General features: G+C 45.0%; 8 protein-coding genes across 8 annotated transcripts; 5 read left to right on the top strand and 3 right to left on the bottom strand.

Annotated features, from left to right (window-relative positions):
• The first annotated feature begins 440 nt into the window (after positions 1 to 440).
• Bfra_000768 (uncharacterized protein) lies at positions 441 to 2119 on the top strand. Its single transcript, XM_037331212.1, has 6 exons — positions 441 to 559; positions 619 to 694; positions 766 to 1269; positions 1324 to 1397; positions 1654 to 1724; positions 1779 to 2119. The coding sequence occupies exons 1-6, from the start codon at positions 513 to 515 to the stop codon at positions 1877 to 1879; spliced, it is 873 nt and encodes a 290-aa protein (XP_037197545.1). The 5' UTR covers positions 441 to 512; the 3' UTR covers positions 1880 to 2119.
• A 774-nt stretch (positions 2120 to 2893) lies between these two features.
• Positions 2894 to 3446, bottom strand: Bfra_000767 (uncharacterized protein; the record flags this gene model as incomplete). The annotated part of the gene is made up of 3 exons (XM_037331211.1): positions 2894 to 3052; positions 3249 to 3339; positions 3430 to 3446. 3 exons carry the CDS (start codon positions 3444 to 3446, stop codon positions 2894 to 2896), a joined length of 267 nt encoding a protein of 88 aa, XP_037197544.1.
• Positions 3447 to 3913: 467 nt separating this feature from the next.
• Positions 3914 to 7333, top strand: Bfra_000766 (putative polygalacturonase protein; the record flags this gene model as incomplete). The annotated part of the gene is made up of 3 exons (XM_037331210.1): positions 3914 to 4184; positions 4241 to 6937; positions 6996 to 7333. The coding sequence occupies 3 exons, from the start codon at positions 3914 to 3916 to the stop codon at positions 7331 to 7333; spliced, it is 3306 nt and encodes a 1101-aa protein (XP_037197543.1).
• Positions 7334 to 8254: 921 nt separating this feature from the next.
• On the top strand, positions 8255 to 9703 carry Bfra_000765 (putative phosphoserine phosphatase protein; the record flags this gene model as incomplete). The annotated part of the gene is made up of 1 exon (XM_037331209.1): positions 8255 to 9703. One exon carries the CDS (start codon positions 8255 to 8257, stop codon positions 9701 to 9703), a length of 1449 nt encoding a protein of 482 aa, XP_037197542.1.
• Positions 9704 to 10596: 893 nt separating this feature from the next.
• On the bottom strand, positions 10597 to 15903 carry Bfra_000764 (putative tyrosine-protein phosphatase non-receptor type 6 protein; the record flags this gene model as incomplete). The annotated part of the gene is made up of 4 exons (XM_037331208.1): positions 10597 to 15228; positions 15279 to 15479; positions 15650 to 15766; positions 15835 to 15903. 4 exons carry the CDS (start codon positions 15901 to 15903, stop codon positions 10597 to 10599), a joined length of 5019 nt encoding a protein of 1672 aa, XP_037197541.1.
• Positions 15904 to 18781: 2878 nt separating this feature from the next.
• Positions 18782 to 21322, top strand: Bfra_000763 (putative 5-methylcytosine g t mismatch-specific dna protein; the record flags this gene model as incomplete). The annotated part of the gene is made up of 1 exon (XM_037331207.1): positions 18782 to 21322. One exon carries the CDS (start codon positions 18782 to 18784, stop codon positions 21320 to 21322), a length of 2541 nt encoding a protein of 846 aa, XP_037197540.1.
• A 1892-nt stretch (positions 21323 to 23214) lies between these two features.
• Positions 23215 to 24326, top strand: Bfra_000762 (uncharacterized protein; the record flags this gene model as incomplete). The annotated part of the gene is made up of 2 exons (XM_037331206.1): positions 23215 to 23236; positions 23314 to 24326. 2 exons carry the CDS (start codon positions 23215 to 23217, stop codon positions 24324 to 24326), a joined length of 1035 nt encoding a protein of 344 aa, XP_037197539.1.
• A 414-nt stretch (positions 24327 to 24740) lies between these two features.
• Bfra_000761 (putative short chain dehydrogenase reductase protein) lies at positions 24741 to 25851 on the bottom strand (the record flags this gene model as incomplete). Its single annotated transcript, XM_037331205.1, has 4 exons — positions 24741 to 25199; positions 25283 to 25442; positions 25532 to 25765; positions 25820 to 25851. 4 exons carry the CDS (start codon positions 25849 to 25851, stop codon positions 24741 to 24743), a joined length of 885 nt encoding a protein of 294 aa, XP_037197538.1.
• Between the last annotated feature and the right edge of the window lie 202 nt (positions 25852 to 26053).

Below are 26053 nucleotides of genomic sequence, written 5' to 3'. Positions count from 1 at the left end.
AAGCCACTATCTGTGCTGATATTAGCGGTGAGTGGAATGTGGAGGATCTGATTGTTAAATTCTAGCGGGCGACTATGGTGCTCCAAATATTGATATCATCAAGTTAAAGACGCCGGGGCTTCAAATGGGGACGAGGTGAGGCTTGTTATCGCCCGAAGTAGTAGACTGGGGTAGCGTTCGGCATTTTGGTAAGAGTGATAAAAATTGAGTTTGCGGTGTTCGGCTCGGGCCACTGCGGGGAAAGCGGCCGATGTCGCCACTTACGCGGGGATCTTAATGCCAAGGACAATGACGACACTGCCTTTGATGCTCCTGCTACAGGAATTCTAGAACGCATGGAAAAGAAAACATGGCATTTAGTTCCTTCATACGTATCTACCTCGTAACTACCTAGTAGGCAGTAATTCTTCTTCTCAACAATTCTTTCGTTCATTCTTCTTCTTTTACAACCTCATATTCCTGTGATTGTACCCAAGAATTACTACACAATCAAAATCGAGAATACAACCAAAATGTCAAGCTCAATGGAAAAAGCAGGCGCCAAAGCCAAGGAGGTTGCGTAGGTTCATTCGGAGCATTACCCCTCTGTTCGCAGTACTAATAGATTTCGAACAACAGAAAGGAAGACTTCGATAAAGCAAAGGAGTTGGCACGTTCAGCAGCAATCAGTGGAGCTTATCTCTACCCCATTAAAGTCCGTTGAGTTCTAAATCATATCTTTTTCACTGTTCTATCGCATCACAAGCTAACCATTTCCTCACACAGGGAATTTTCTACTTCCTCTCGCATCGCACATTATGGAAACCCCTCTTGTCGAAACTTGTACCCACTCTGTCTCTATCCGTCATCGTCGTAGTTGTGATGTTCATGTTTACCTATCTACCACAACTTGCCGTTCTCATTTTCACCGATGGACCTCTCGCTGCAGTCTCTGCAGTCCTCTTGACCCTCTCTGAATCTAGCACAATTGTCACTATGCTTTCCAAGAATTTCCTCATTGCAGATGCTCTTGTTGATACATTTGATGGAGTGATGGTGGCAAAAGGTCAATCAGAAGTTGTACAAGGTGGACGAGAGATCAAATCAGGAAAATTCGGTGACCCAATGAGAAAATTAGGTAAAGTTGTTAAAGGATATGGTCAAAAGTATAGCTTTGGAGGCTTGGTAAGATATTTGATGTATCTGCCATTGAATCTCATTCCAGTTGTTGGTACGGTAATCTTTGTTGGTCTGCAGGGACGACAGAGAGGTGAAGGGGTTCATTCGAGAGTATATTTCAATACCATTCTTTGACAAATACACTCAAGCTGACAGAATTATTAGTATTTCCAATTGAAGGGATGGTCTAATGCACAAAAAGAAGCATGGCTTAAGGAGCACTCTGGGGCATACACATCGTGAGTTTTTTCTTCTTATGTCGTCTCTCTTATTTTTTTTACAATGCCCCTCGTCTTTGCAGAGCTCAAACGCACGGCTTTTGAGATCTGCATTGCATTTGTACCTGGCAAGTGCAGTGCTCCTATCAGTTTCCGCCCTGCTTCCTGCACACATCAGCTCTACAAATTCGTCTTTGACAGGTATCACAAAGCTAGATGACACCACTTTTTGTCAAGATCTACCAGTACAGATTTTATCTAACTAACTTTCGTGTAGATTCGGAACCGTCGCAACTCTTCTTGAACTTGTCCCTATTGCATCCATTCTCTTCTCATTCACCAACACTGGTAATTACCCCCGCTTTTAGCTCTACTCCTAGACCAATGCTAATGATCTCTCAGTTGGTGCAGCATTGTGGGCTGCCGATATCGAAGGTAATGGCACGACTATGACTGAAATTTCTTCGCCTCAGGCGCAAAAGGAAGCTTTAAGAGCCGAGTAAGGCCCTTTCTGCAGCCTCCCGAAATTGGCTACAAACGGTGCAACTTTCGGCCAGTCTTCGTACTCCTTCGTTAATTTGCTTGGAAGATCCCCTGTAGCACAACTGTCCATCTGTGCATGAATATCCTTGCGGTTTTTGGTTGTCGGTAACCATTCGTTTGTCTTCCTGTCGATCTTTGACGGTGAATATGGCGTTGGTAAATTGGTAGCGATGGAGTGGAAATCAGGTATGACTTGGCGAAAACCAAAGGATGTTAATTATTAATGATTTGCGTTGTTCTTTTCAATAATTTGAAATGAACAGATGATTTCACAACGTGCATTATCTACTGCAAATTTTGCAATATGAAGCCACATTGTTATGTACGTGAATGCTATTTACACTGAGAAGTACTTGTGAGCCAAATATTCCGTGAGCGGATTCCCTGGACATGATGCACAGCTAGAGATTGCATCCTGGAATCCCTAGATCCTCGTCTGTCGCGTAAAAATCTTTTGTACTCTTGCAAAATTCGAGTCACTTGGAATCCGGAGAACAACAATTGATCAGTACTATAGAGTTGTTGGTAGATTGCATTGCATCTGCGGTCAACGGTGCGTTTGTTAATTCTGTTGATGGGTGTCTTGACCAAGATATGCAACAAGGCTGGTTGTTAGTAATACGAGCTGTTTCTTGGAAACGGGCTTCTGAAGCTTAAGTCAACTTGACTTCTTTGGGTATTTACAGCTGGAGGTTCAAATAAATGATATTGGAATTGGATGAAAGAGAGATTTTCACATGCAGGAACAAGCTCATCAAGTCACGGAAAGGTGCATCCACGCTCGTTGCGTTGTCCAACATAATGGACGGGAATGCAATGTAGCCTACCGCCGTGTAACTTCAATCTAAGGGTCCGTTCCTAGTCGTTTTAATTTGAGAGACAATTTTATATTGCAATCTTTGAGAAAGTGGAAGAGTTTCCGCCCCAAATCTCTCAAGGTGATTGATAACCCGGGAACTTGCTATATGGTATGGTCACAACATTTGATGAAACGTAAGGGAGGAGATAAGTGGGTGATAAGTCTGGTTTTGAGGTGGATAGCAGGTGAGCTGAGTATCTCCGAATGTCTTCGATGATGGGAAAATACATGGCAATGATAGAGCCTTCATGCAGACTTCCTCCTTCATGGTATGCTTTGATAGGAAATTGAATGGTTTTAATGTTAAGAATTCAAGTGCTAGTATGGATGAAACACTTTGAGGGAAAGACATGACGTCTTAATTGGAGGAAGATATGGAAGAAACAAATAAATGATGGATACTTGCTGCCTCTTGTCGCTTGCCTGCTTGCCCATGTACTATGTGCTTACTTTACCTGGTCGCCTCGTACCGTTGACCTTGGTCCTTTCTTTTCCTGGAGACGGGAAGTGGATCGAGTCGAATCGGAATCAAGGAGTTGCCGAGAATAGTTCACTGGGCATCTACTGTCTATCTAGGTAGGTACGAGGGAGGGAGGTATCTTTTTTATTGCATCATTGCATTCAAATTGAAACCTTTCTACTGTTAGGTACCGTGATCGATAAGGCATTCTAATCTTTTCACCTTTCCCCTTGGTACGCTTGTCCTTTTTCTCTTCTTCTCTCATCCCATCTTTCCATATATTTCAACCTTTCACTTCCCATGCTACAACTTCTTTTTCGTCTCATCTTATCCTCTCTTCTTTCCTCTCATGAACTCTCCTCCCATCCCATCTTCCTCGAGATTCAGTTGCTTTGAATTGATGCTCCGGTCTTCAATACTTCAATTTATTCGAGAAACATCCTATAATACGGATTAAGTTGTCCTACTCATCTCATCACAATCTCCTTTAATATCCGCTTTTGCGAAATCACACTCGTTTGTCCTCCTCATCAAAAAATCAAGTGATAGATCGATCTCAGGTATGAATTGTCTTCCCATATCTTTTTCCTACTTCACAGAAGTTTTCCTATACCTTTGGAATCGATTGATTCTTTTTGGGTTGTCACTAATTATATCTCATCCACATAGATCAAGATGAAAATCAATATTACTGCTAGACTTGCGTCCGGCGCGTTTCTTCTCGCTTTGGTTCCTGCAACTCAAGCTCTGCCACAATGGCTTCAACCACACCTTCGTAATGCCAATGCGGACGTGTTTGCTCCTCGGGATTATACAATCTATGAGAGAGCAGAGGGTATTCAAGATCGCTATACACCATATGGATATGGACCTCAGCCTACCTTCACCATAAACCCAGTCACAACCGCTGATCCTGAGGAGACTTCATCATCCAGTACTAAAATTGGTCAGTTCGTTGATTTTTTTTTTCAATCTTGATTAATCACACACTAATTGAACTAGGATCTGCTACGGCTTCTGTCTCTGGTTCTTCTGTTAGCGGTACACTTTCCACTGGTACTTCTCCTGTTAGTTTCTCTACTGGTTTAGGATCGGCTCAACCTTCTGTTGTTACTTCTTCTACTGTTGCATACTCTACAATCACGGTTTCAGTTTCTGCTACAGAAGGTTCTTCCACGGATTCGGCTTCGGCTTCGGCTTCAAGCTATGATCCAGGAACTTCTGCTTCACCAACTGGTGCCATATCATCGGAATATAGTGGAATTTCACCAACAATACCTGGAGCAACAGATACTACTCCTTCGGAGTCTAGTGGTAGTTCGTCAATAACATCGGCAGGTACATACGAACCATCTGGTATCACTTCATCAGAGTATTCTTCTAACACTCCAAGTGCAACCGCTACTGATCACTGCAATCATGACAATTGTCTCCGCGAATTCATTCGATCATCCTCCATTGTTGCTCCATTTTGTGCTACATATACTTTGTCAGAAAACACTGCTACTGCAGACCTTCCAACATATGTTTCTCAATGTCATGACTCACCCTCAAGGATATCATCTGCATGTTCATGTTTGAATACTGGCGCCGCCACTACTCCAGGAAATGTCGGTAGCAGCACATCTTCGACACAAGCAGGAACAGAAAGCACATCCCCAACAAGTGGTGCACCAACTTCTTCTGGAGCTCAAAGTTCTTCATATTCATTGCCTACCGGTCCAGAATCTTCTGCTAGCCAAAGTTCTTCTAACACTAGTTCTGGAAGCTTAGGTTCTACGGTGACTAACACTCAAACCTACACCGTCACACCTACCATCACTGTACCTTCCGGAAGCCAGACGGCCCAACCATCAGAAAGTGCGTCAGGTGGCGAGTCAACAACCACTTTGCCAGGGAGTGAGACGACGACTACTCCAGGTCCAATAGGAAGCGAAACAACAGCCTCCCCATCTGGTGGTGAGACAACAACTCCTTCTGCCGGCACCACTACTATATCTGGAGATATAACCCCAAGTGAAAGCTCAAGTAATCCCAGCTATACTTCAGGAGTATCGAATATAGAGTCTGGAACATCTGCGCCTGCGACCTCTACCGGTCCACCTTTCACGCCTGGAAATTCATCCACTCCTGTCGGTCCAATTAGCTCATCAGCATATGTTGCTGCTAGTTCGTCATCTGCAGGACCATACACAAATACTTCAGCTTCAGCAACCAGTCCTCTAACTACTGGAATTTCATCAATCACTCCATCTGGCGGTATCTCGGTATCAGCACCTGGAAGCTCAAATGGTGGTAGTGCCCCTTATAAAAATTCGACATCGGGATCATCTCCAACAACTACAATCGCTTCTTCGGGAACTGCACCATTTACCAATCCTTATCAAACTGTAACTGGCCTTTCTAGTGGAAGTATTTCTGACGGCATTTCAAGCTCGAGTGCATCGGCACCTTTGTACACAAATTCGACCACTTTAGCCAGCTCAACTTACCTTGGTACTGCGCCATTATCTTCTGGCTCATCGGAAAGCAGTGTTTTGTCAACAGGAGCTCCATCATCCACTCCTCTATACCCCCTCAACTCGACATCCACCTCAAGTGGAGTTGCTGGACCTACAAGATCAGGTGTATCGGGTGGCATTAGCTCTAGCTCGTCTGCCAGTGCCCCTTACCCAACGGGTAATAATGCTTCAATGACTACTGGTCCAACTGGTACAGAGTCTGCAACGACATCCTCTTTATTAGGAACTGGTACCTCGGGGTCTTCTGCCTCTGGTATCATTAGCTCTTCTGCTGGATCTGTTCCATACTATCCTTATGGAAACAGTACTTCGTACACAAATGGTCCAACTGGATCTGGATCAGGAATAGGAAGTCCAAGCTCTGTATCAGGAGGTGTCCAATCAAGTACCAGTATTTCAAGCTCAGGGAGCCATCCATCTTCTTCTAATGTATCTGGTGGAATCACTTCGTCACTGCTATCCTCTGCTCCATATCCAATCTCCAACAGTACAGCAACAGCAGGACCCACCAATCCAGGTACCTCAGAATCTGGTGGTCTCACTTCTGTTACTTCTGCGCCACTTGGCACTGGAAGCTCACCATCATCAAGCGTCTCAGGTGGCATTAGCACTTCGCCGGCATCTTCCCAACCATACCAACCTTATCCCTATGGAAATTATACCCTTCCAACACTAGGCACAGGTACAGGAGGTGCAGCTACATCCACACCTTTCGGGTCAGGAAGTTCACCATCAAGCACCGGTACAGCGCCTCTAGGAACAGGAAGTTCAAGCGCTGATTCAGGATCTTCATCAGTTCCATACCCAACTCCTTCCAATGGAACTTTGACTAGTGGACCGACCGCACCGACAGGAACCTCACCAATATCTAGCGGTAATTCTGGCCAATCGTCATCAGTTCCATATCCAACCTCTTCAAACGGAACCTCAACTGCTGGACCAACTGGACCATCAGGAACTTCACCAGTCTCAAGCTCATACCAATCATCTGTCTCTGTTGGTCCTTCCAGTGTTGGTAATGCAACTTCGGTAAATCCAACCTCATCTGCCAGTACTTACGATCCTAATGGATCTACTTCCAGTCAAGTGTCCGCAGGAATCTCGTTATCGTCGTATTCAGCAACAGGTCCATTTAATACCAGCATTGGAGCTTCCCCTACTACGTCTTTATCCTCAGGTAAGCAAAATAAATGAAGATCCAAATATTTTGAAATTTTGCTAATATTATTTTGAAGGTGACTCTGGTACGTCGATCACGTTGGTAACGTCAACACCATCCACATTTGCAACATCGGTTTCGACTGGCACATATGCTGGTACCAATTCTTCTTCCATCATATCATCGGCTTTAACTTCTGACTCTGGTACTTCAATCTCATCCACAGAGTCTTCAAGTGCTGCACCTTCTACAAACGCTCCTATTCCAACCACTACCTATTCTCCACCACCAACTTATGCTCCGCCACCTCCACCATACTACGCACCACCTCCACCAAATTATTATGGATGGGGATCATGGGGCAGAAAGCATCAGAATGGGGATGCCGGTAGCGTTCGTCGTTGGTTCTGGTAAGAATCGGTTGCAACACATCGAGCGTCAAGCTCAAACACAAATTTTCGCTTCTAGACTTGCTTTCTTTTTGACATTTTGATTGTATTTTCAATCGAAACACATGTTTTCCTTCACCATCTTAATTCTCTTTCTTTATTACAAACTTTTTCTTCTATGTATGGATGAAGGAAGGCAAGATTCAAAATGACTATCATGTCAATCAATGCATATCAGCTGCATTTACTGTATGGTGCTTTTATGACCCAAACATAAATGAGCTATGAAAGAAGTTAGTTATTTGGCAAGGTTGTATGAAATAGCTACATATAGATAAAGAAATAACATATCAGATCAACGTTCTCATCTTGTTGATGTTTGGTATGTGAGATATAGGTTCTAATGAAGTGAACTATCGGCTCAATAGATGATGAAATATGTTTTACTTTTGTGTGATACCAACAGTGCTTGATTGCTTTTCAAAATCTCAGGGAACCCGTTTCCCTCGTTTTAACTTTTTGCAAATTGAATAAATACTTGTATATAAGTGAGCCATAATTTTATTTCATTCCACTTTCTAACGAAGCGCCGTGACCGCTGTAGTCGGATAAAGCATTGAGAAGAACCAAGACTGAAAATTCGTGATGATCACATATATATCTGGTAGTCTCAAGATAGTCAGAAGGATAGTCAGGTACATTGGGCTCATTGGGTTGCATTTCATCGGAATGACCTCGGATCAGATAGATTTAAAAGTTAGTGCTCGAAATACAAAAACACTAAATACCCCTCCGCACAAATGAAAGGCTGCTTTCACCCCCACTTCTCTAATCAATCCCTCGCAGAACGAACTAAATTGATTCTTGACTACAACTTCTCAACTAAGGGTCAAATATTTACCTAGGTAGAGGAAATATATTCAAGGCATCTAAAAATTTAAGCAAGATGGCTGAAAATGAAGCATCAGCAAGAACTGGACGTCCCAGCTTAGGCAATAATGTGCGCAGTCGTTCCTATCTCCAAGAACATCAACAATATCGTCCTCCACAACAAGATGGTCATCACGGTATAGATAGCATAGTTGAAGGTATTCAAGGTAGCGCGCTTTCATCCCCTACCAAATCTTTCACTCAATTCAATGGAGTTCCTTCTCCACAACATCCTCCAAAGATTGTCGACAGCGGGCTCAATCATACCTTGTCACACGCAAACTGTCAACCTGCGCCAAATACAACTTCCGACCGAATGATCGCAACTCTTATTTACAAAACCAAATCTCCCCGTGTTTCAGTCACCGACTATCCACCCGATCGTTCTCCTTCACCAGCTTCCTCTCCTTCCAGATCCTCGGTGACATCTACTTCCCGCGCCATCCCGCCAAATCTTGCTCCTGTCCGCACACTCTCCAACTTCCCACTCGAGCCTCCACCACCCGACCCAGAACCGCTCGATCATCTCTACGGAAGCTATATCTCGCAGCTTTGTCTCACATCCTTCCTCCACCTCATTCAATCCCTGCCGAGCCGATCCGGTTCCGATTTCCTCTCTTCGTCCCATCGCTGTCTCGACAACCCCGAACATCCATCCATAGTCGAACTCACATTCTCCCCCATTCCCGATCCTACATATCTTGACCTCCAAGATTTGCGCAAACACGAACTTCTCTATCGCTTTGAGCGCGAGTGGAATGTCGATGTGATTCTTCAACATGATACCATCCTCCGACGTTATCCACGTCTTGTGGTTTTCGATATGGATTCTACACTTATCGAACAAGAAGTGATTGATTTGATCGCCGCTTCGATCGGAGTCGAAGATGCCGTATCTGCCATTACCGCACGCGCGATGAATGGCGAATTGGATTTCTCGGCCTCGCTTCGTGAACGCGCAAAGTTGTTGAGAGGAGTCGATGCAGATATCTTTACGAAATTGAGAAGTGTTATTACACCCACCAAAGGAGCCGCGGAACTCATTCGCGCATTGAAGAGGATGGGTGTCAAAACTGCAGTGTTGTCTGGAGGCTTCATCCCCTTGACACAATGGCTCGCCGATCACTTGGGAATCGATTACGCCTTTGCAAATACGCTCGAATCGGATCCTAGCACCAACCAATTGACAGGTGAAGTTCTCGGTTCCATTGTCAATGCGGAAAAGAAACGCGATTTGCTACTGGAGATTGCGAAGAAGGAAAATGTGGCTCTGGATCAGGTTGTCGCGATGGGCGATGGCGCAAATGATTTGTTGATGATGGGAGTTGCGGGTTTGGGCGTTGCGTGGAATGCTAAACCCGTGGTGCAGATGGAGGCGCAGGCTAGGTTGAATGGTGAAAGCATGTTGGATCTTTTGCATATCTTTGGGTTGACGGCTGAGGAGATTAAGATTTTGGTTTCGTAGAGAAGAGGTATATTAGGAAGAAAGGAAGGAAACGCCTACCTACTTATTGAACGCAGAATGGGTGGATTGGAGTAGATGTCGATTTGATGAAGCTTGCAGGATGAGCTGTGTGAGAAAGGAGAAGTAGTGGATTTGCATATCCTTTTTTTTCTTTTTCAATCTACGAATTGGGTATCGTTTAGCATAAGGGAGCACGAAATACAGATATCATGAGTGACGAATACTAGATTACCAAATAGCTTTGTCTTTCTTTTTCCTCTTATTTTCCTTGTATCAAGGATCCAATTGTAATTGAAAATGCAATGCGACAATACGATAACTACTGTGCGTATGAGGAATTCGGAGCCAGGTTCTGATTGCAAAGTTTCAGTATTGCTATGGTGATGATGATGATGATGATGATGGTGAAAAATATGTATTAAACTCGACTACACCCAACCCCGAATTATATAAATCCAAATTCCAATTCAATTCCAAAACCAACTCCAAATCTAACCCGAGAACCGAAAACCGAAAACCGGAAGCCAATTCAAATCAAATTCCAGATCCGCTCACTCACTGACTCACTTGACTGACTACCCTCCGTAGCCCAGATACCTAGATACCTATCTGTGTAGACCAATCCAGCCATGCATACCTAGGTAGATACGTAACCAACCAAAAAGGAATCGCGCGATTAAAAACTATTAGATAGTGATGAATATTTACAATTATTATCTCTCTCTCTCTCTCTCTCTCTTTCTCCTGTTACGCTGTTTCGTTTCTGTTATCTTCTCCTTCTGTATTATCCAAGCTATGACAATTTTTCCTCTCTCTACAGTCAGCACCTAATTAATTCTATCATTCAATTTCATTCTTCCTTCTCTCCACTTCTCTCTTCCCTTCCTCTCTCCTCACAAAATCCCAAACTCCCTCTCCCACTCCCTCCTACTCCTCTCCTCCTCCTCCCTCCTCGCCCTCTCGCCCTTCTCCAACGTCTCCAATTCGGGTAGAATCAATTTCTTCAACAGCGTTTCCGTTTCCGAGGGCGAGGGCGAGGGTAAGGGTTGGGTGAGATACGCTGCTTGAGGGATTTGGGTGGAGAGTCTACCTCGCTCTCCTCTTTCCCACTCTTGCAGATGTCGCGGGGGTTGCGGGTTGGAATTTGAATTTGAGCGGGAGAGGGGGAGGGAGTGGGGGAAGGCAGGGAGTTCGGCGGGGTAGAAGGGAGGGGATTGGTGGTTGGAGGAGTGGGGGGCGGTGGTGAAGGTGAAGGAGTGTTTGGGGTTGGAGGTGGGGTCGACGGCGGAGATGGGCGCGTGTTGGTGTTGATGTTGGTTGTAGGTTGAGGGGCCGAAGACGGGTGCGAGAGAGGGAATGGGGTGGCTGGTGAGCGGATGACTGGTGAGGGGATGGCTGGTAATGGGGACATTGTGGATGCTGCGAGCGGCGGATGTAGTCATGGGAACATTGTGGATGCTACGCGCTGTGTCGTCTAGAGAGTGGTAAGATGAGCCAGTATTGATTCGTTGGAGAGTGGGCGTTGAAAGGGATTGTTCGAATTGCGCAAATTGAGAGTAAGGGTTGTTAGGATTGTGGTTTCCGTTGAAGCGAGAATGCTGGTAAGGTGGTGAAGGGGCTCTAGCAAGGGGAGTTGGAATCGTGGGAGTAGATAAAGGACGTTCGCGATCTTCTGGCAGTGGTGGGAATTGGCTGTAGACGTTGTGATTACTGGTTGAGGAGCCTGAGGGCTGACTGTGAGGTGACTCGCCGCGTGAAAAGTCTAATGACATGCGTGGATCGCGCGAGTAGTCTAGCGAGGTACGAGGTGGGAAGATAGTGCCAAAAGAACCTTCAGAGTGAGACCATGGGTTATTGGGGCTGGATGGGAGCGTACTATTATTGAGACTCGATCGAGGTATAGCAGTTGGTAGAGAAGACATTGAGGGTGTCACATCCCGATTGGCAAACTTAAATCCTTTCCAAGTCTGATTATCAATTTCATGAGGTAAGATTCTCATCTCATGTTTATCCTCTGCTTCTGGTGATAAATCGAGAGGTGGAGTGGGAACAGGGTCTAGAGGAATATCCTGAGCTTTGCCTTTGTTCTTCTGCGAGTACGATGACGATGGTAACTGTTCCCGGGGTAGTTCCTCTCGTTGATGGCTGGGAGGCTTTCTTTCCATCCACCAAAGACCTCTATCACTCTTTTGCTTTGCAAGAGGTGCATTTGAGTTTATTTCTCCTTCCTTCTGCTGATCAACGTGTGATGACTTCTGTGCCTTGCCATTCGTTTCCTTTATCTCTTTCGACGGAGCATCATCAATTTTTGAAACTGAATGTTGTCTGTGATGTCCTTTTTCCAGTTTTTCCTTCACTGGAGATTCATCACGACTTGGGAGTGGCTCTTGATTTGTGCTCTCATTCATCTTCGATTTCTCGTGCCTTTGACCTTTTGCGCTTTTATGGCTCTTATGACTTTTGTGAGACTCCGTTCGCTTAAGTCCCTCAAGCTCTGGAGCTATCAGTTTTCTGATTGCGTCATCGACTGCCGAAAGTGCTCTTTCGCCATCCACCAATACTTCTTTGCCATCATGCTTTTGCTCCAAGAGAATGGGAGCATTGGGTTCCATATCACGACCGGAAGATACTTTTGCGGCATCCTTATCGTCTCCATCTCGTTTAGGCTTGTCCTTTTCCTCGTCTTTGCGTTTCTTTTCTTTTTGACCTTTCCTCAATTTCCTCAAGGCTTCCATCTCCTCTTCCTCCTCCTCCTTCTTCTTCAATGCCTCAGCTTCCTTTTTGATAGCATCCTCAACCGCTTCGAATGCTTTCTTTGTGCTGCTTTTACCTTTGCCATGCTTGACTGATTCGGTCCTCCCTACACTCTTTTCATCACTGTCCCAAGGAACTCTGCCAGAACCATCCGAATTCTTTCTTGTCATCTCTGGCTCCTTCTTCAACTCCTCCATTTCAGGTATGATTAATTTCTTGATAGCCTCTTCAACTGCAGCCAGTGCCTTTTTGTCTCCAACCTTTTCGTCTCTACGCTTTGATTGTGGACTTCCTACCGAGCTTATTTTCCCAGGGGTCTTTGGTTCCCAATCGCCATCTCTTTCAGTTATATGAGAAAGTCTGTTAGGAATATGTTCCACTGGTCGCTCTGGGCGTTCTGGGCGTCTTGTGGCTTGATGAGTTTCCATCTCCTCTTGTAACTTTTCATATGTTTTGAGTGCTTGTAATGTCAATGGACCGACATCTGTTCGTGAAGCGAGATCAAGACTTTTACGAGGTGGAGTAACTTGTTCTGGTAAAACACGCTCAACGACTTCTTGCGGTATACCCTTCTCCAAGACCTGTAAAGTGAAGGGGTCCACATCTTTGACCTTTGTAGGCTCAGGGCTAGTAGGCTCTAATGTGGTTTCGGCGTTAGGTCTTGGCAGAGCATGCTCTGCCAACTTTTGTTGCATTCCGCGTCTCTCCCAGTCAAGCAGAGCCGTAGGCTCCGGCTCTTTTGACTTTATGGGCTCGTGTTTACTCTGAGATCTGTACGATTTGGGTTCAAGCGTGATTTGATCCGGATCAAGAACTTTCTCGGGTAGCTTGTTTTCCTTCTCTCTGTTGTCTTGAGGTAATGCGACATCTCCATCAATCATACTTTGCCGTGGAAGATTCCAAGGAGCATCGTCTCCTGCGTCAAGAAATTCTTGTAGAAAATCTACCGACCCACGATCTCCCCTGCCAAATCCATCTTCATCACCGCCACTCAAGGCACTTTCGTATTCCTCGTGGGTCGACTCGTCTATTTCATCACTCGCAACAACGCTCTCTGGCGGCGATAGCACTCCGCTAGCGATAGATTTGAATGAAGCAATGCTCTTCTCATCTTTGAATTTTGAATGAGACGCATTGGATTTCGGCTTGACTAATCCTGGCGGCGGGCGAGGTATGGAAACATCAAAAGGTATATCACCATTTTCGTGGTGGATGGGTGATGTTGGGTCAACAGAGTGGTGAGGATGAGTTTCGTGAGGACGTTTCGTTGAATTTTCCGGTCTCGCAATGTGAGTTGCCTCGAGCTCTTGATATTGTCGCTCATGAAGTAGATCTGGAGGCCCTCTTGCTCTCGAACCCTCTCGTCCTCTAGGCGTTTGGGACGTCTCAGATTTGACGCCTCCCACCCAAGCAGCTACATCTCCAACAATACGTCCTCTATCATCCTTCTCATCTGTCTCACCCATGGGAATAACTTGAATTCCACCTATAGTGATTGGTTGCCCATCTCTAAGCAATCTCGTCCTTTCTCTTTCTTCGTGCTCATACCGACCCAGCTCCTCCCAGGCTCTTCTCGCTTCCTCCTTTATAACCTGACTTTCCTTCTTGACTTCCTTCATATCCCTTTCCATAAGCTCTCTATATGTGTTTCTCTCTTGCAAAAACTCAAGTTCTTTCTTTTGGGCGTCATCACGCGCATCTTGCACCTTTGCTTCGAGACGAACTTTCTCCTTTTGAAAATGGGTCTCCCAATCTTTCATTGTTTGTTGTTTTTGTTTGTGGAGAGCTTGTTCAATTTGTTGAATGAGGGGTAGCGGGGGTGGGATTTGAAGCGTATCGGAATCCGGTCTCCCTCGAAATTCCTTCGGTTGCTGCTGTTTCGAAACTTCCACGCCCAACTTTTCAGATATTTGGGATAGAAGATTTCTAGATTCTACAAATGCCACGAAAGATACTGCTAAGTTTTCTGGCAGCATGTCCCAAATTAACACTGGCAAAGAGAGAAGGATAATGGTGGAATGGCTCGCAAATACTCCCTCCACAAGGGCAAATTGTGCCAACGCTGGGAATTGCTTAATCCATTTGTGCCAAGCCTCCACATCCACTAATTGATTTTCTTCTAATGCAATGGATATGAGCACGTGTGGTACCGCTAACTTTCCCTCAGGTGTCAGTCCATGCAAATTCTCTGGAGAGTAAATATCTTCCGCAATTCCTGGAGATAAGGTACCAGCCCAGCTATTGCCTGGAGTTGTGCGTCGGCATATCTCAATACTTAGGGATTTAGGATCCTCGGAGGCGAGTATGTAGATGGGGGTCTTCTTATTTTCTTGTTTGTGTGGATCGCTGTGTTGACTTTCCTTGAGCTTTTCGTGTTTAAGGACAGAAAGAATTTCACTATGAAGCATAGCCGCGGAAAACGAAGGCCGGTGCATCCAGTCATCCAAGACGTGAAGAAGGGCATTAGTAAATGAATGACGACCTGGACCTGGTGCCCATGTTTCGAAATCGCTGGCAGCAATCGTTTCGATGACACCAGGTCCATCTGACGGCGCTGCACCTGGAGCAGAACAACAGTCCAATAGGTAAAGCACATCCGACTTTGACTCTTCGAAAACACTTTGAATGGCGGACCAGCGCACCGAAGCATGGGAAATATCTTGAGTACAAGACCAGGTAGTTTGTCGAGAATTGTTAATGACCGCATGACCTCCATAGTAGATGATGATAAGATTATCATCCGTCCCATGCTTTTCTATATAGTTTACTGCCTATTGCATGTCAGAGTGATGTTAAGTAGTAATGAACGAAGATCACTTGCCTGTAACATGAGTTTGTTATGCGAATGTGTCGACGGGATCGTCCAAGTATCGGTAGTGAAGCCATAACATATCTCGAACATCGAACGCAAAGCATTGAACTCTGGTTGAGCATCTATATCACTCTCCTCCCACTTTATCAAGACAACTAAAACTTCGGCATAACGTGACCGGCCACGATTGGGAAAAGCCCTCGCAGCAGCCTTCATGGGATTTTAGCATTTTGCATGTGTAGTAGAGAAGATGTGAAAAGTTATTGGTGTACGAGTACAGAAGTGACAAGACATGAAAGGAAAGGACCTGCGTAACAAACGAAAAGGAAACATGATGGCCCGTGATACGAATTCTTATAGATGGGATTTTTTTTATTTACCTCTTCGACCCTCACTGCAAAAGTCTCGAGCTCTTTCATGTGATACCTTGCGCGCGAGATATCATGCGTGTTTGTGGAGATTGATGATGGCGGTGAACTAATGTAATGATATTTAATCTGTACAGCAACAATTAGATCAAGTCAGAATGTATAAAAAAAATGATGATATAAGAGTGAAGCCTCACCTCGTCACTCAATAACTCTGGAGTGTTGGGTGTTTGTGTATCCTGGGCTGAATCTGACATCTGGTCCATAATGTTTCGAGGGCGTGACTGAGGTGCATCAAGCACATGTACCCCTGTGAAGATATTTGTATTATCACTTTGTATGGTTTCTGTAACAAAAGACAGTGAGTGGATTTAAAGACTGGATGAATTCTAAATTGCGAACTCTAGAGCTCCATTCATTAGGTAGGCAGTTACACGTACGAAGTATGATTGATTACGGAAATGCATGCCGTGAAAGGCGAAAGAAAAGAAAGAATATGAATGATAGGTTGAATCAAGAAAGAGGCAAGCTAAAAGGCAGAGACAAGAACATTTGGGGACAAATCGCATACAACACATGCAGAAAAAACATTCCCCTGTCAGAAGTTGACATGTCAACAGGGTTTATCATGAGCATCAACCAACAAAGCAAATTGAATTGGAACAAGTCGAGCAAGTTGAGCAAGTCCATGACTGGCATGACTGGGGAATACGGTTCGTGCTTTGAACGCCATAGCCTCTTTTGATCAGATTGTTATACAAAACGAACAAAACTTCGAATGGAGTGGATATGGATGAATCTTCATAAGTGGGTAGATGTCATTTTCTTGGTGTGAAGGTCGAGGGGGGGAGGGGGGAAGGAAAGTGCTCGGGGTGGTATGGTATGAGAGGGCCAGAATGCGGCCACCAGTTCCCTTCATTTTGATAAGATCGGGTGTGGTGATGAATTGTATGGAGTACTTTGTTACTTTGTAGGCATCTTTTGACTCAAAGCTGGGCGAAAGGGTTCTTCACCGTTCCTTTCGAGAAAGCAGACGAACCAATTATGAAAAAGTGTTATTAAGGCGGTGAACTTTGGTGTGTAGTTAGTATGGATGTGTGTTTGTGTGTGTGTGTGTGTGTCTGTGTGTGTGTACTTCATATGTATGCATATATGCCTAGGTAGGTATGGAATATAATAATAATAATAATAATAATAATAAGACATCTCTTATTTCATAGATGATAGATGATAGATGATAGACGACAGACGATAGACGATAGATTCCCAATTAGAAGCCAGTGGAAACCTCTTTGGAGTCTTTTGAGTTCGGAGTCTTCTCTTTCCCCACCGTTGCTGATAAGAGTGGAAAAGATTTCAATTCGATTTCCAAAGAAGGGCCAACTCTCCACAGAGGGACATCTAACATCATGGATTAACGCTGCTGCTGCTGCTGCTGCTGCTGCTGTGTACCAAGCACCAATACAAGACTCCATACAATTAAGCTTCCCGTCGGTATAAGAGATGATCTTATACACTGTATATGGGAGATGGATGATATAATGGTGAATAATAATTCATGTTGTGCATACTGTACATTGCCATACAGAGCAATGGTACTGCATACTTACTCTGTAGTGTATGGAGTGAGCAAGGTTGTGTAGTGTACGGACGGAGTACAGAGCCAAAATATAAATTGTTTCTATGGATCCGAGATGATAATCGGAAATTATTGAGGAATGGATGCCCCAGCCATTTATTTTCTCTTCTTTCTCTTTCCATCAATCTTTTCTTTTGCTCTGCGGTCTGCGGTCTGCGGTCTGCTGTCGGGGCTCTGCTGTCTAGACTCCTCTGCTGTCTGTCAGCTCGGGCTAGAAGTTGGGTTCATAGGGTGAGAATGGAAACGGTGCGAGACATGATACTTGACGCCAGTCAAATGGTAGGGCTATGTCTGAATTGGGGTTTTAGTCAAGTTGAACCTTAGGCATTGATTGTAAGGCTCAACTCAACTACTTAGGTAGCTATTCAAGTCAAAGAAACGGCTGTGTAAGTACCTACTTATCATGACCACAGTCGCATTTACCACCTACCGAGTACCTACTGAACTCACATAGAGCAGGTCGGTGGTGGGTATTCAACATCTAGTACAGAAACTGGGTTCATAGATACAATAAGATCTGAAAACTCCTATCGACGGAATAGAGCCTTACTTAAACCTTTGGGTTATCACCTAAATCTATTTTTGAATGCTCGTCTGATTGATGGCTTCTCCCTTCACCCTTACATCTTTGCCGTAGAAAGCTAGGCGTGCTGCATTGCCGTCTAATAAGAATGACATTGGGCTGCTATTATCCTTCTTGCCTTCTTGCCGCCAGTTATGGGTACAGTGTAAACACACACACACACACACATACACACATAGGCAATCCTCGGTAAACGGGGAGTTCCTTACATTCGATCAAGTCGCATGACATGACGAGACGATGACCCTACAAAACTCATCACCATATACATACATACATACATACATACATACCTAGGTATTATTATATTCGACATTGAATAGAATACAATTAATCAATTCAATTAATCAATTCATTTAATCAATCAATCAATCAATCAATCAATCAATCAACCAATCAATCAACCATATATGGCATGATAATTATTTCATTCAATCTCTTTCCCATTCACTCAATTCGGATCGTCTTTTATTCTCTTTTCCTTTCCCAAAGCAACATTCCCCACGACGTCGGCAAAATTCAAAACTTCAGTCTCACCTATCAACTATCACCATTCATAACTCTGACTATCTGCCAACGTATGAACGTGTGATCGATCCCAGTTATCGATCCACTCCCTTCCTCCCCCTCAAACCCATTTCGACATAGCTTCTGAAAGTCTCATGCCTTACACGCTCTTTTGATTCTGTCTGTACTTGATCTCCTCCACTCACTTGCTTAACCCTTATTCTTGCCTGGTTTGATGTCATAGCAACCGTTTACCAACTGCTACGTTCATTCATAAATTCTGTTGCAGCCTTAGTACTCACCGCCGTTCATTCGCCCAATTTGTTCCATTTCGCCTTTTGCTCCACATGCGCCGCCAACAAATCAAGTTTTAAGCGCCGTCTACCAGATCTCAATAATAAAGATCGTGTTAGCAATGCCTCATAAAGACCGCGATAACGATCCTGAGGTCGAAAACGAACAACTCTCATCCGAGAAGCTGCGTCACCGATCGTCCAAAAGTGATAAAGATCCAAATCGAAAGCACAAATCAAGACCAAAGGCCATAGATCCTGAAACGGGAGAGCCTGTTAAGTCATCTCATCGTCGAAAGAGGGAGAAAATAAGTGAAGGCATGTCGGAGGTGACAACTACTACAATGGCGGATGTTGTTCCTGAGCTCTCGAGGACTTCCTCTACGCCAGGCACATCATCCTACCCAAGTTTTAATAAAAATTACAGTAAAGAGGCTGTAAATAGCTATGTGTCAGAGAGGCCTGCAAAATCGAAATCTGGACCTTACACGCCAGAAGCAACAGATATCGACTCTGAGAAGAATAAATCCAGATCTGCAGAAAACCTAAGACGAGCAGCTTCTGCAAAAGGCAGACCACCCAGTCCACCAGATACTGAATTTACACACCGACAGAAATCTACATCTTCAAGAATGAGCAAGGTCAGGGAGGAGGGTTCTGAAATGTCCTCAAGACCCAGTTCTCGAAGCTCGGAACACCGGAAGTCATCAAGAAAGGAGAAAGAAGACCGGTCATCCACATCTTCAAAATCTAGGCCATTAAAGACTGGTACACCACCCATACGGACTTCAAGTTCCAGGACCTCAAAGTCTGAAAGGTATGACGAGGACGATGACTCCAATGTCACATCTGTGGCAGGTAAAAGACAGTCACAACCTACATCTCGCCGAAGGCCTACCAATATCGATACGGATTCCTCCCCGGCTTCAGCACAGGATTCTTCGCCAAAAACTCCCACTCAGACTCCCCAATTTCCACCTCCAGGAGCGGCTGATATAAAATCTACTCCATCTCCTTATATGCATTTTGATGCGTCCTCTGTTAAATCTAGTGTGTATGGCTCTCCACGTCCTCCTCCACCACCCCCTCCCCCGAATTTACCATTAAACATCCCTAGCGTTGATTACCTCCTCCAAAATGGCGGATTGGTCCGTCCGGTTCCCAAGACTTTACTCTCTACCTCCTCCCAGTCGCTCAATTCATCAAGGTCCTCTCCTCCCGCGGAAATCCAGAAGATATTCGGACCATACTTCAACATCCTGGACCAATACGAAACGGTCATCAATAAGAGTGGATCGCTCGCAGTTGCTACTGGATATCGCTCCGTTGCAAGGAGATTGCTCGACCGCTTGGAAAATGTTTTTGCTAGAGATCTATCATCTGATGGCTGCTTGTGTGTTATGTGCCAGGACTTAGATCTTGATTCTCACGAGGGAAGTAGAGGTCTCTCATGGGGAGAAGTTTTGGAATGGGTCAGTGGTCGACGTGAACTTCCAGAATGGCCTGCCTTTGATTTCTCAGCACTTGGTGCGAAATCAGTCGATGACTTAGCTGGTCTTGGTATATCAGGTCATCACAGACCTGGATCACCTATCAAGATCGATCCTGACGTAGCTGACGAATTTCGGGAACATTATCTACGACAATCCATAAAAACAAAAGCATCGGTTGACAAATGGCTATCAAGTTGCCCCGAAACAACATCTGCACCCCCTCAAGAGGTTGATGATGAAACTCTTTCATTTGCTATACTAACTCATCTCAACCACCATGACCGACCTCTCTTCAACGCTTTGCTTAGTGGCTCCACTACATTACAACCCGTTTCACGAGCACCTACTCCATTACGAAAACCACGCTCGGATTTCATGATCAGAACAGTACAGTCTATGCAACGACTGTATCGATTGCCACTTCCTCCACGAGATCCAGAAGTCGCAATATATCTACTAAAGAACCCTCATATTCACAATCTTCTTGCAACAATTTCTGGCATTGCACCATCAGAATGGGAGATTTTGATATCCGGCCGATTTGATGGATTCTTATGGTCTGGAGCTGACAATGAAGTTATTGATGAATTCCCTTCTCGCGGACCCACACCGAATGGTTACCGAGGACCATCGCCTGTCATGAGAGGCCCTTCTCGTAACAACACACCATTTTCACCTCGGTCAGCTAGTTATGGTTCTCGTGGTCCTACTCCATCCCAACAATACAGGCATCCAGTCTCTAACGACGAGGAGGCTGAAATTGCTGTCTTGGCTGAAATAGAGCGTGAGATATATGTAGGAATGGAGGCACTTGAGGATGCATTTGAAGGTTTACATCGAAAGGCCGAGGCTGTTCGTAAAGCTCTTCGTGAACGTGGTGTTGGATTGACTATGGCAGCAGAGTCAAGACGAACAAGTCGTCCAGAAATCATTGTTGGCACTCCTGGTCCTTACTCGGCAGGTTTGGGACCAGGATATGAGAGACCAAGTTGGGCCGAAGGTGGCAGCGAGTTTATGAGTGAAGCTGATTGGGATGAAGATGAAATGCAAAGTGAATTAGCACCAGATGATTCTGCAAGTAACATCAGCAGTTCAAGACACAGGCGACCGAAACGAAGAAACGAAAGAAGAACACCGGCATTGGTTGAAGAAGATGAAGATGAGGGTTGAAAACCTAGGACATCTTTTCAATCATGAATGCAATATTATGGAAGATACGAAAATGATATGATAGTATGAGATTATGAGAAAATGCCTCCTATAAAGATGGATGGAATGAGATTACGATTTGTTTACGAAATGATATCCTACCTACTGCGAAAGTATAGTGCCAGCATGAAAAAGTACGACATGGGAATATGAGGGAGATTTTTTGCAAGCTATGAAAGCAAGAGCAATTCTACATCTGGAAAGGATACGAACTCTTTTGATGGGATATTTTGTGGTTTATATAAGCAGGGAGGTAGTTTGCAATGTGCAGGTTCCATTTGCATGCAATGTGGGACTTGAGCTTAAGATATGGTGATGTGAGGAGGTATAGAATAGCATAGCAATGATATCATAACACTCCCTCGCAATATTAGCACGAAATGAATGTTTCGTTCGAGAAGAAGAAGAAAAGAGGACAGTGATTCTATTCGTTGAGCTTATCTCCCCCATGTATTGTTGGTGGAATCCTCCCGCGCGTAATAATGCGACTAGGAGAGTTCCCACGGGTCTGCTTTTGAGTTGTTGAAGAAAAGCATAGACCTAATAATTTGTATTCTTATTTCTACGGAGGAATCACATTGATTGTTGAGGATTTTGATCACCCACTCCTTTCTACTCCTAGATTGATTCTTTGACGTAATTTCTCGTGTAGCTTGGCGCTGTCAATCATGGTGAGCGGGTGGACGGGAGCTGACACGACACGTGATGAAGGGGGCGTGGTGGTCGATGAGAGACGGGTGGGCGAGGCGCTGAGGCTGTTTGCTGAGTGAGGGAAGTTTGATATACGTAGCGATTTTGTGTTTAGCTATCTAGCTACATGGTTGGATGGATAGGATGGTATCCGGCTATGCAGCGAGATTTACGTACGTTTGGTGTTTGGTGTTTGGTTTTTGAGTTTTTGAGAGGGGAGAGGAGGGAAGGGAATAGTATACTCTATTCCACTCTTCTTTTGTTTGAGGGATTGGGGATTTGGGAAGGAGAGAGGAGGGAGGAGGTCTCTTGTACGTGATTTTGAGGGGGTGGGTGAGTGGGTTTCTTGCTGTAGATACTGATGTGGATATGGCTATGGCTATGGTTATGATGATTTGCTTGGTTGTGTGAGGCTGGATGGAGATGGATGGGTGGAGAGAGGGAGGATAGAAGATCATGCATCAATCAATCGAGAAAGTCTACAGGGAGGGAAGAAGTTGGATGTTAGTTACAACGTGGCAGAAGATTATCTGGGAAGTTTTCCTTATATTTTACGAGGTTCCGGGGTTTCCTTTCTTTTCGGGTCTTTTTTTCAGGTCCTTTTGTGAATAATTATCTTTACGTTCTGGTATTCTTATCTCTTGTGTATCTGTTTGCTGCTTCTTCTTCTCCTTTTTCTTGCTTTTCGGACTTGGAAGTTTAGAGTTTGAACTTCGTTGTATAGCATGCATATAGAGGTTTGAGTTGAGCTTCTAATTCTTATTACGCACGCGGATCTCTCATTGCATTTGAAATATCCCCATCTATGCGTGCGGATTGTCATTCCTGCTCATAAGCTTTTCGTTCCATTCCTCGGGTATTGGTCTATTTCCGGAGCGTTTTCAAAGGCGTCGACAGAACGCTTTCTTATCAATTGGAATGCGGGTATGGTGGTGAATGGGAATCGCGGGCTTGCTTGATACCATACCTCATACTTTGTTCATTCATATTTCTTCTCTTTACAATCGTATCTCTATCTCGATTTCAGATTTGTCGGATATAGATAGATAGGAAGTGTGGTTGAAAGGCTTTGGAGATATATACTCGTTACTCAAGTTTTTTTTGATACTTAACCTACGTCTTTATCTCGCATTCTCCGTCTCGTTTTCAAGATATCTTTCAATATGGCTTTACGAGTTGCACAAGGTATGTATTCAATCCCATCTCTACACCCCCAACCCCTCTTCACAAAACAATCCATCTAACCCCCACTGCCCTCTCAGTCTGCGGCATCTGGTTCTGGCTCGCCTTCGCCTTCTTCCTCTTCGTCATCTTCCACCAATCCAACCTCGTGCTCCCCACCCCCAACCTAGACTCTCCCTCCAAATTCCACCCATCCATCTCCTCCCCCTCCAAGCCCCTCACCATCCAACAACGCATCTCGCGCTCCGAGACCGCCTGGCGCACCTCCGTCTCTCTCCGCCACGAAATGGCCTCCCACCACCCCAAATACCCACACATCCCTCTCTTCCCCGCCCAAAAACTGTCCGATTTCTCCAAAACCCCTTACACCCTCTGGGATTTCTTCCCCGCAACCTGGACCTGTCCGCACGATATCCAGCGCGTAGGCCGTCTCGGCGACGGCGGAAAGTGGGTTTGCGGTATGAGTCTCTATGAAAAACATCGCTCCTCCTCCTCCCAAACCACAAACCCAAACGACGACATAACCATCTACAGTTTCGGCGTCAACGACGAATCCACCTTCGAAGCCGAGATGCTCTCTCGCATCCCCAGCGCCCAAGTCCACGCCTACGATTTCTCCGTCACGAAATTCGGTCCCCAGCTCTCCTCCTCCCACGCCTCGCGCGCACACTTCCACAAATACGGTTTAGGAGCCAGAGATATCCCATCGCGGACTCCCCCCTTCTACACGCTGCAAACGCTCATGAAGCAGAATAATCATTCGTACATCGATATTTTAAAAATTGATATCGAAGGGTCGGAGTACACGGCGCTGGATGCGTTTATGGATTTCTACGATGTGGAGGGGGGTGGGGATGGGAAACTACCCGTGGGACAGGTGATGATCGAGTTGCATTTGGTGGATGATGAACATGTGCATTTTGAACGCTTTACGAAATGGTGGGAGCGGCTGGAGAAGTTCGGTATGAGACCTACGTGGTTCGAGACGAATTTGTTGGCGGTGACGTTGGGAGAGGGAAAGACGGATCCGAGGTGTGTGGAGTATGTGTGGGTTAATGTGAGAGATGAGAGGAGTATTTTGTTGGGGGAGTAAAAGCTTGGATTTTAGGGTGTAAGCATGTCCTAGAGGTCTATATTTTCTTTTTCGTGTCTGGGTATCTGGCCCTGGTTTGGGATTTGGTTGAGGCGATCGGTCTAGGACTTTTGGTACGTTTGGATATGGAAATAAGTTTGGCTGACTGATCAAGAGCGCAAGAGATATGTTTGTAAAAGAGATGTATATAATGATCAAGAATCTATCTAGTAGAAAAAAGTCTGCTAAAATGCGTGCCTTGACGACATTAAAGAGTTTCCAAGCCATGATATGCCATCTCAAAATATAAATAGTATATGGAAAACTAAATCCAAGCATCTTATATATATGACACAAACGCAATGGAAGCAACCTCAAAAGTGTTGGGTTAATACGATATATATCTCACAATCAACACATCACCTACCTAACACCCTACAACGATTTCTTCCCCTCACCACTCCTCTCCCTCCTCTTAATCAACCCCTTCAACCTGCTCAACCCAAACATTCCCGGAAGCACCAAATCGAAAAACCAGCTGCCAATCCAATTTCTCGCAAACCAAACAATCCACGTTTTATTTCCCCTCCAAAGCGTTCTCTGTCCCCCTTTAACAACCGCATCTACTACACCCTTTGCATATTCCACATTGGGGATTGCATTTCCACTCTGACTGTGCTTGACTCGAGTCTGGAACTCATCTTCGATTTCGAGGTAGAGCGACGAGGGGGGAAGTGTGCGGGGTGTACGCGCGATGTTGGATTGTACGCCACCTGTTACAACGACCATTACGCGCACGGAATAGGGCGCGAGTTCGAGACGGAGAGTACGGGAATAGGCGTGCAGAGCGGCTTTAGAGGCATTATAAACACTGCCGAAGACGTAGGGGAGGATCTGGTGGCGGGATGTTAGGATGTTGTTTGAAGTGATGTGATGGTTTAGACGGGACATGGGATGAGAGTATGGGATGGACTTACAGCTGCTAAACTTCCAATATTGACAATGAGTCCCTTTCGTTTAATCAATAGAGGTACAAAAGCCTGACACATAGCCATGACTCCAAAAACATTCGTCTCAAAACAATGGCGCGCATCGTCCAAATCTACATCCAAAGCAGGCAGCGTGCAATTTCTCCCCCTAAACTATATACATTAGCAGCGCGTCCCCAATCGCATCCCATCACGAACCCCTCCACAGTCTCTCCCAGAAATATGTTCCTCACTCACGCATTGTTAACCAGCACATCCAATCCCCCCATCTCCCCATTCTCAATCCATCCCTCGATTTCCCTCTTGGCTTCCTCAATACTCTTCCCGTCCGTAACATCGAGACTCAATGTTCTCAAACCCAATTCCGCCAAATCTGTTATCTTAGTCGCCGAGCGAGCGCTGGCAATAACGAGATAGCCGCGAGCGTGAAAGTCGAGGGCGAGGGAGTGTCCGATTCCGCCTGCAGTGCAACTGGGGGTTTGTTAGTTTAGATATATGGTATGAGGAGAGAAAGGGAAGAGGTACCCTGTGATCAAGACTGTTTTCTGGGTAGCCATGGTGAGGTAAGTTGTGTTAGTATAGCAGGTACATTGAAGATGCAATGGCAATTGGGAGTGCACACTGATGGCTAATTACGAAAATGGGAAGGAAGAAATGTGAAGCTAGAGACAACTCTTGGAAAGGAAAAGCGAGAATGTTCTCAGGACGCAAGGAAAGGAGCTTTCTATAACAGAAGAGCAAAGAAATTAGTATACCACC

The sequence above is a fragment of the Botrytis fragariae genome, assembly GCF_013461495.1.
Source record: "Botrytis fragariae strain BVB16 chromosome Unknown tig00000001, whole genome shotgun sequence".
NCBI classification, from domain to species: Eukaryota; Fungi; Ascomycota; class Leotiomycetes; order Helotiales; family Sclerotiniaceae; genus Botrytis; species Botrytis fragariae.
Note: the sequence above shows the minus strand (reverse complement) of the source record. Positions and strands in the feature narration are given on the sequence as shown.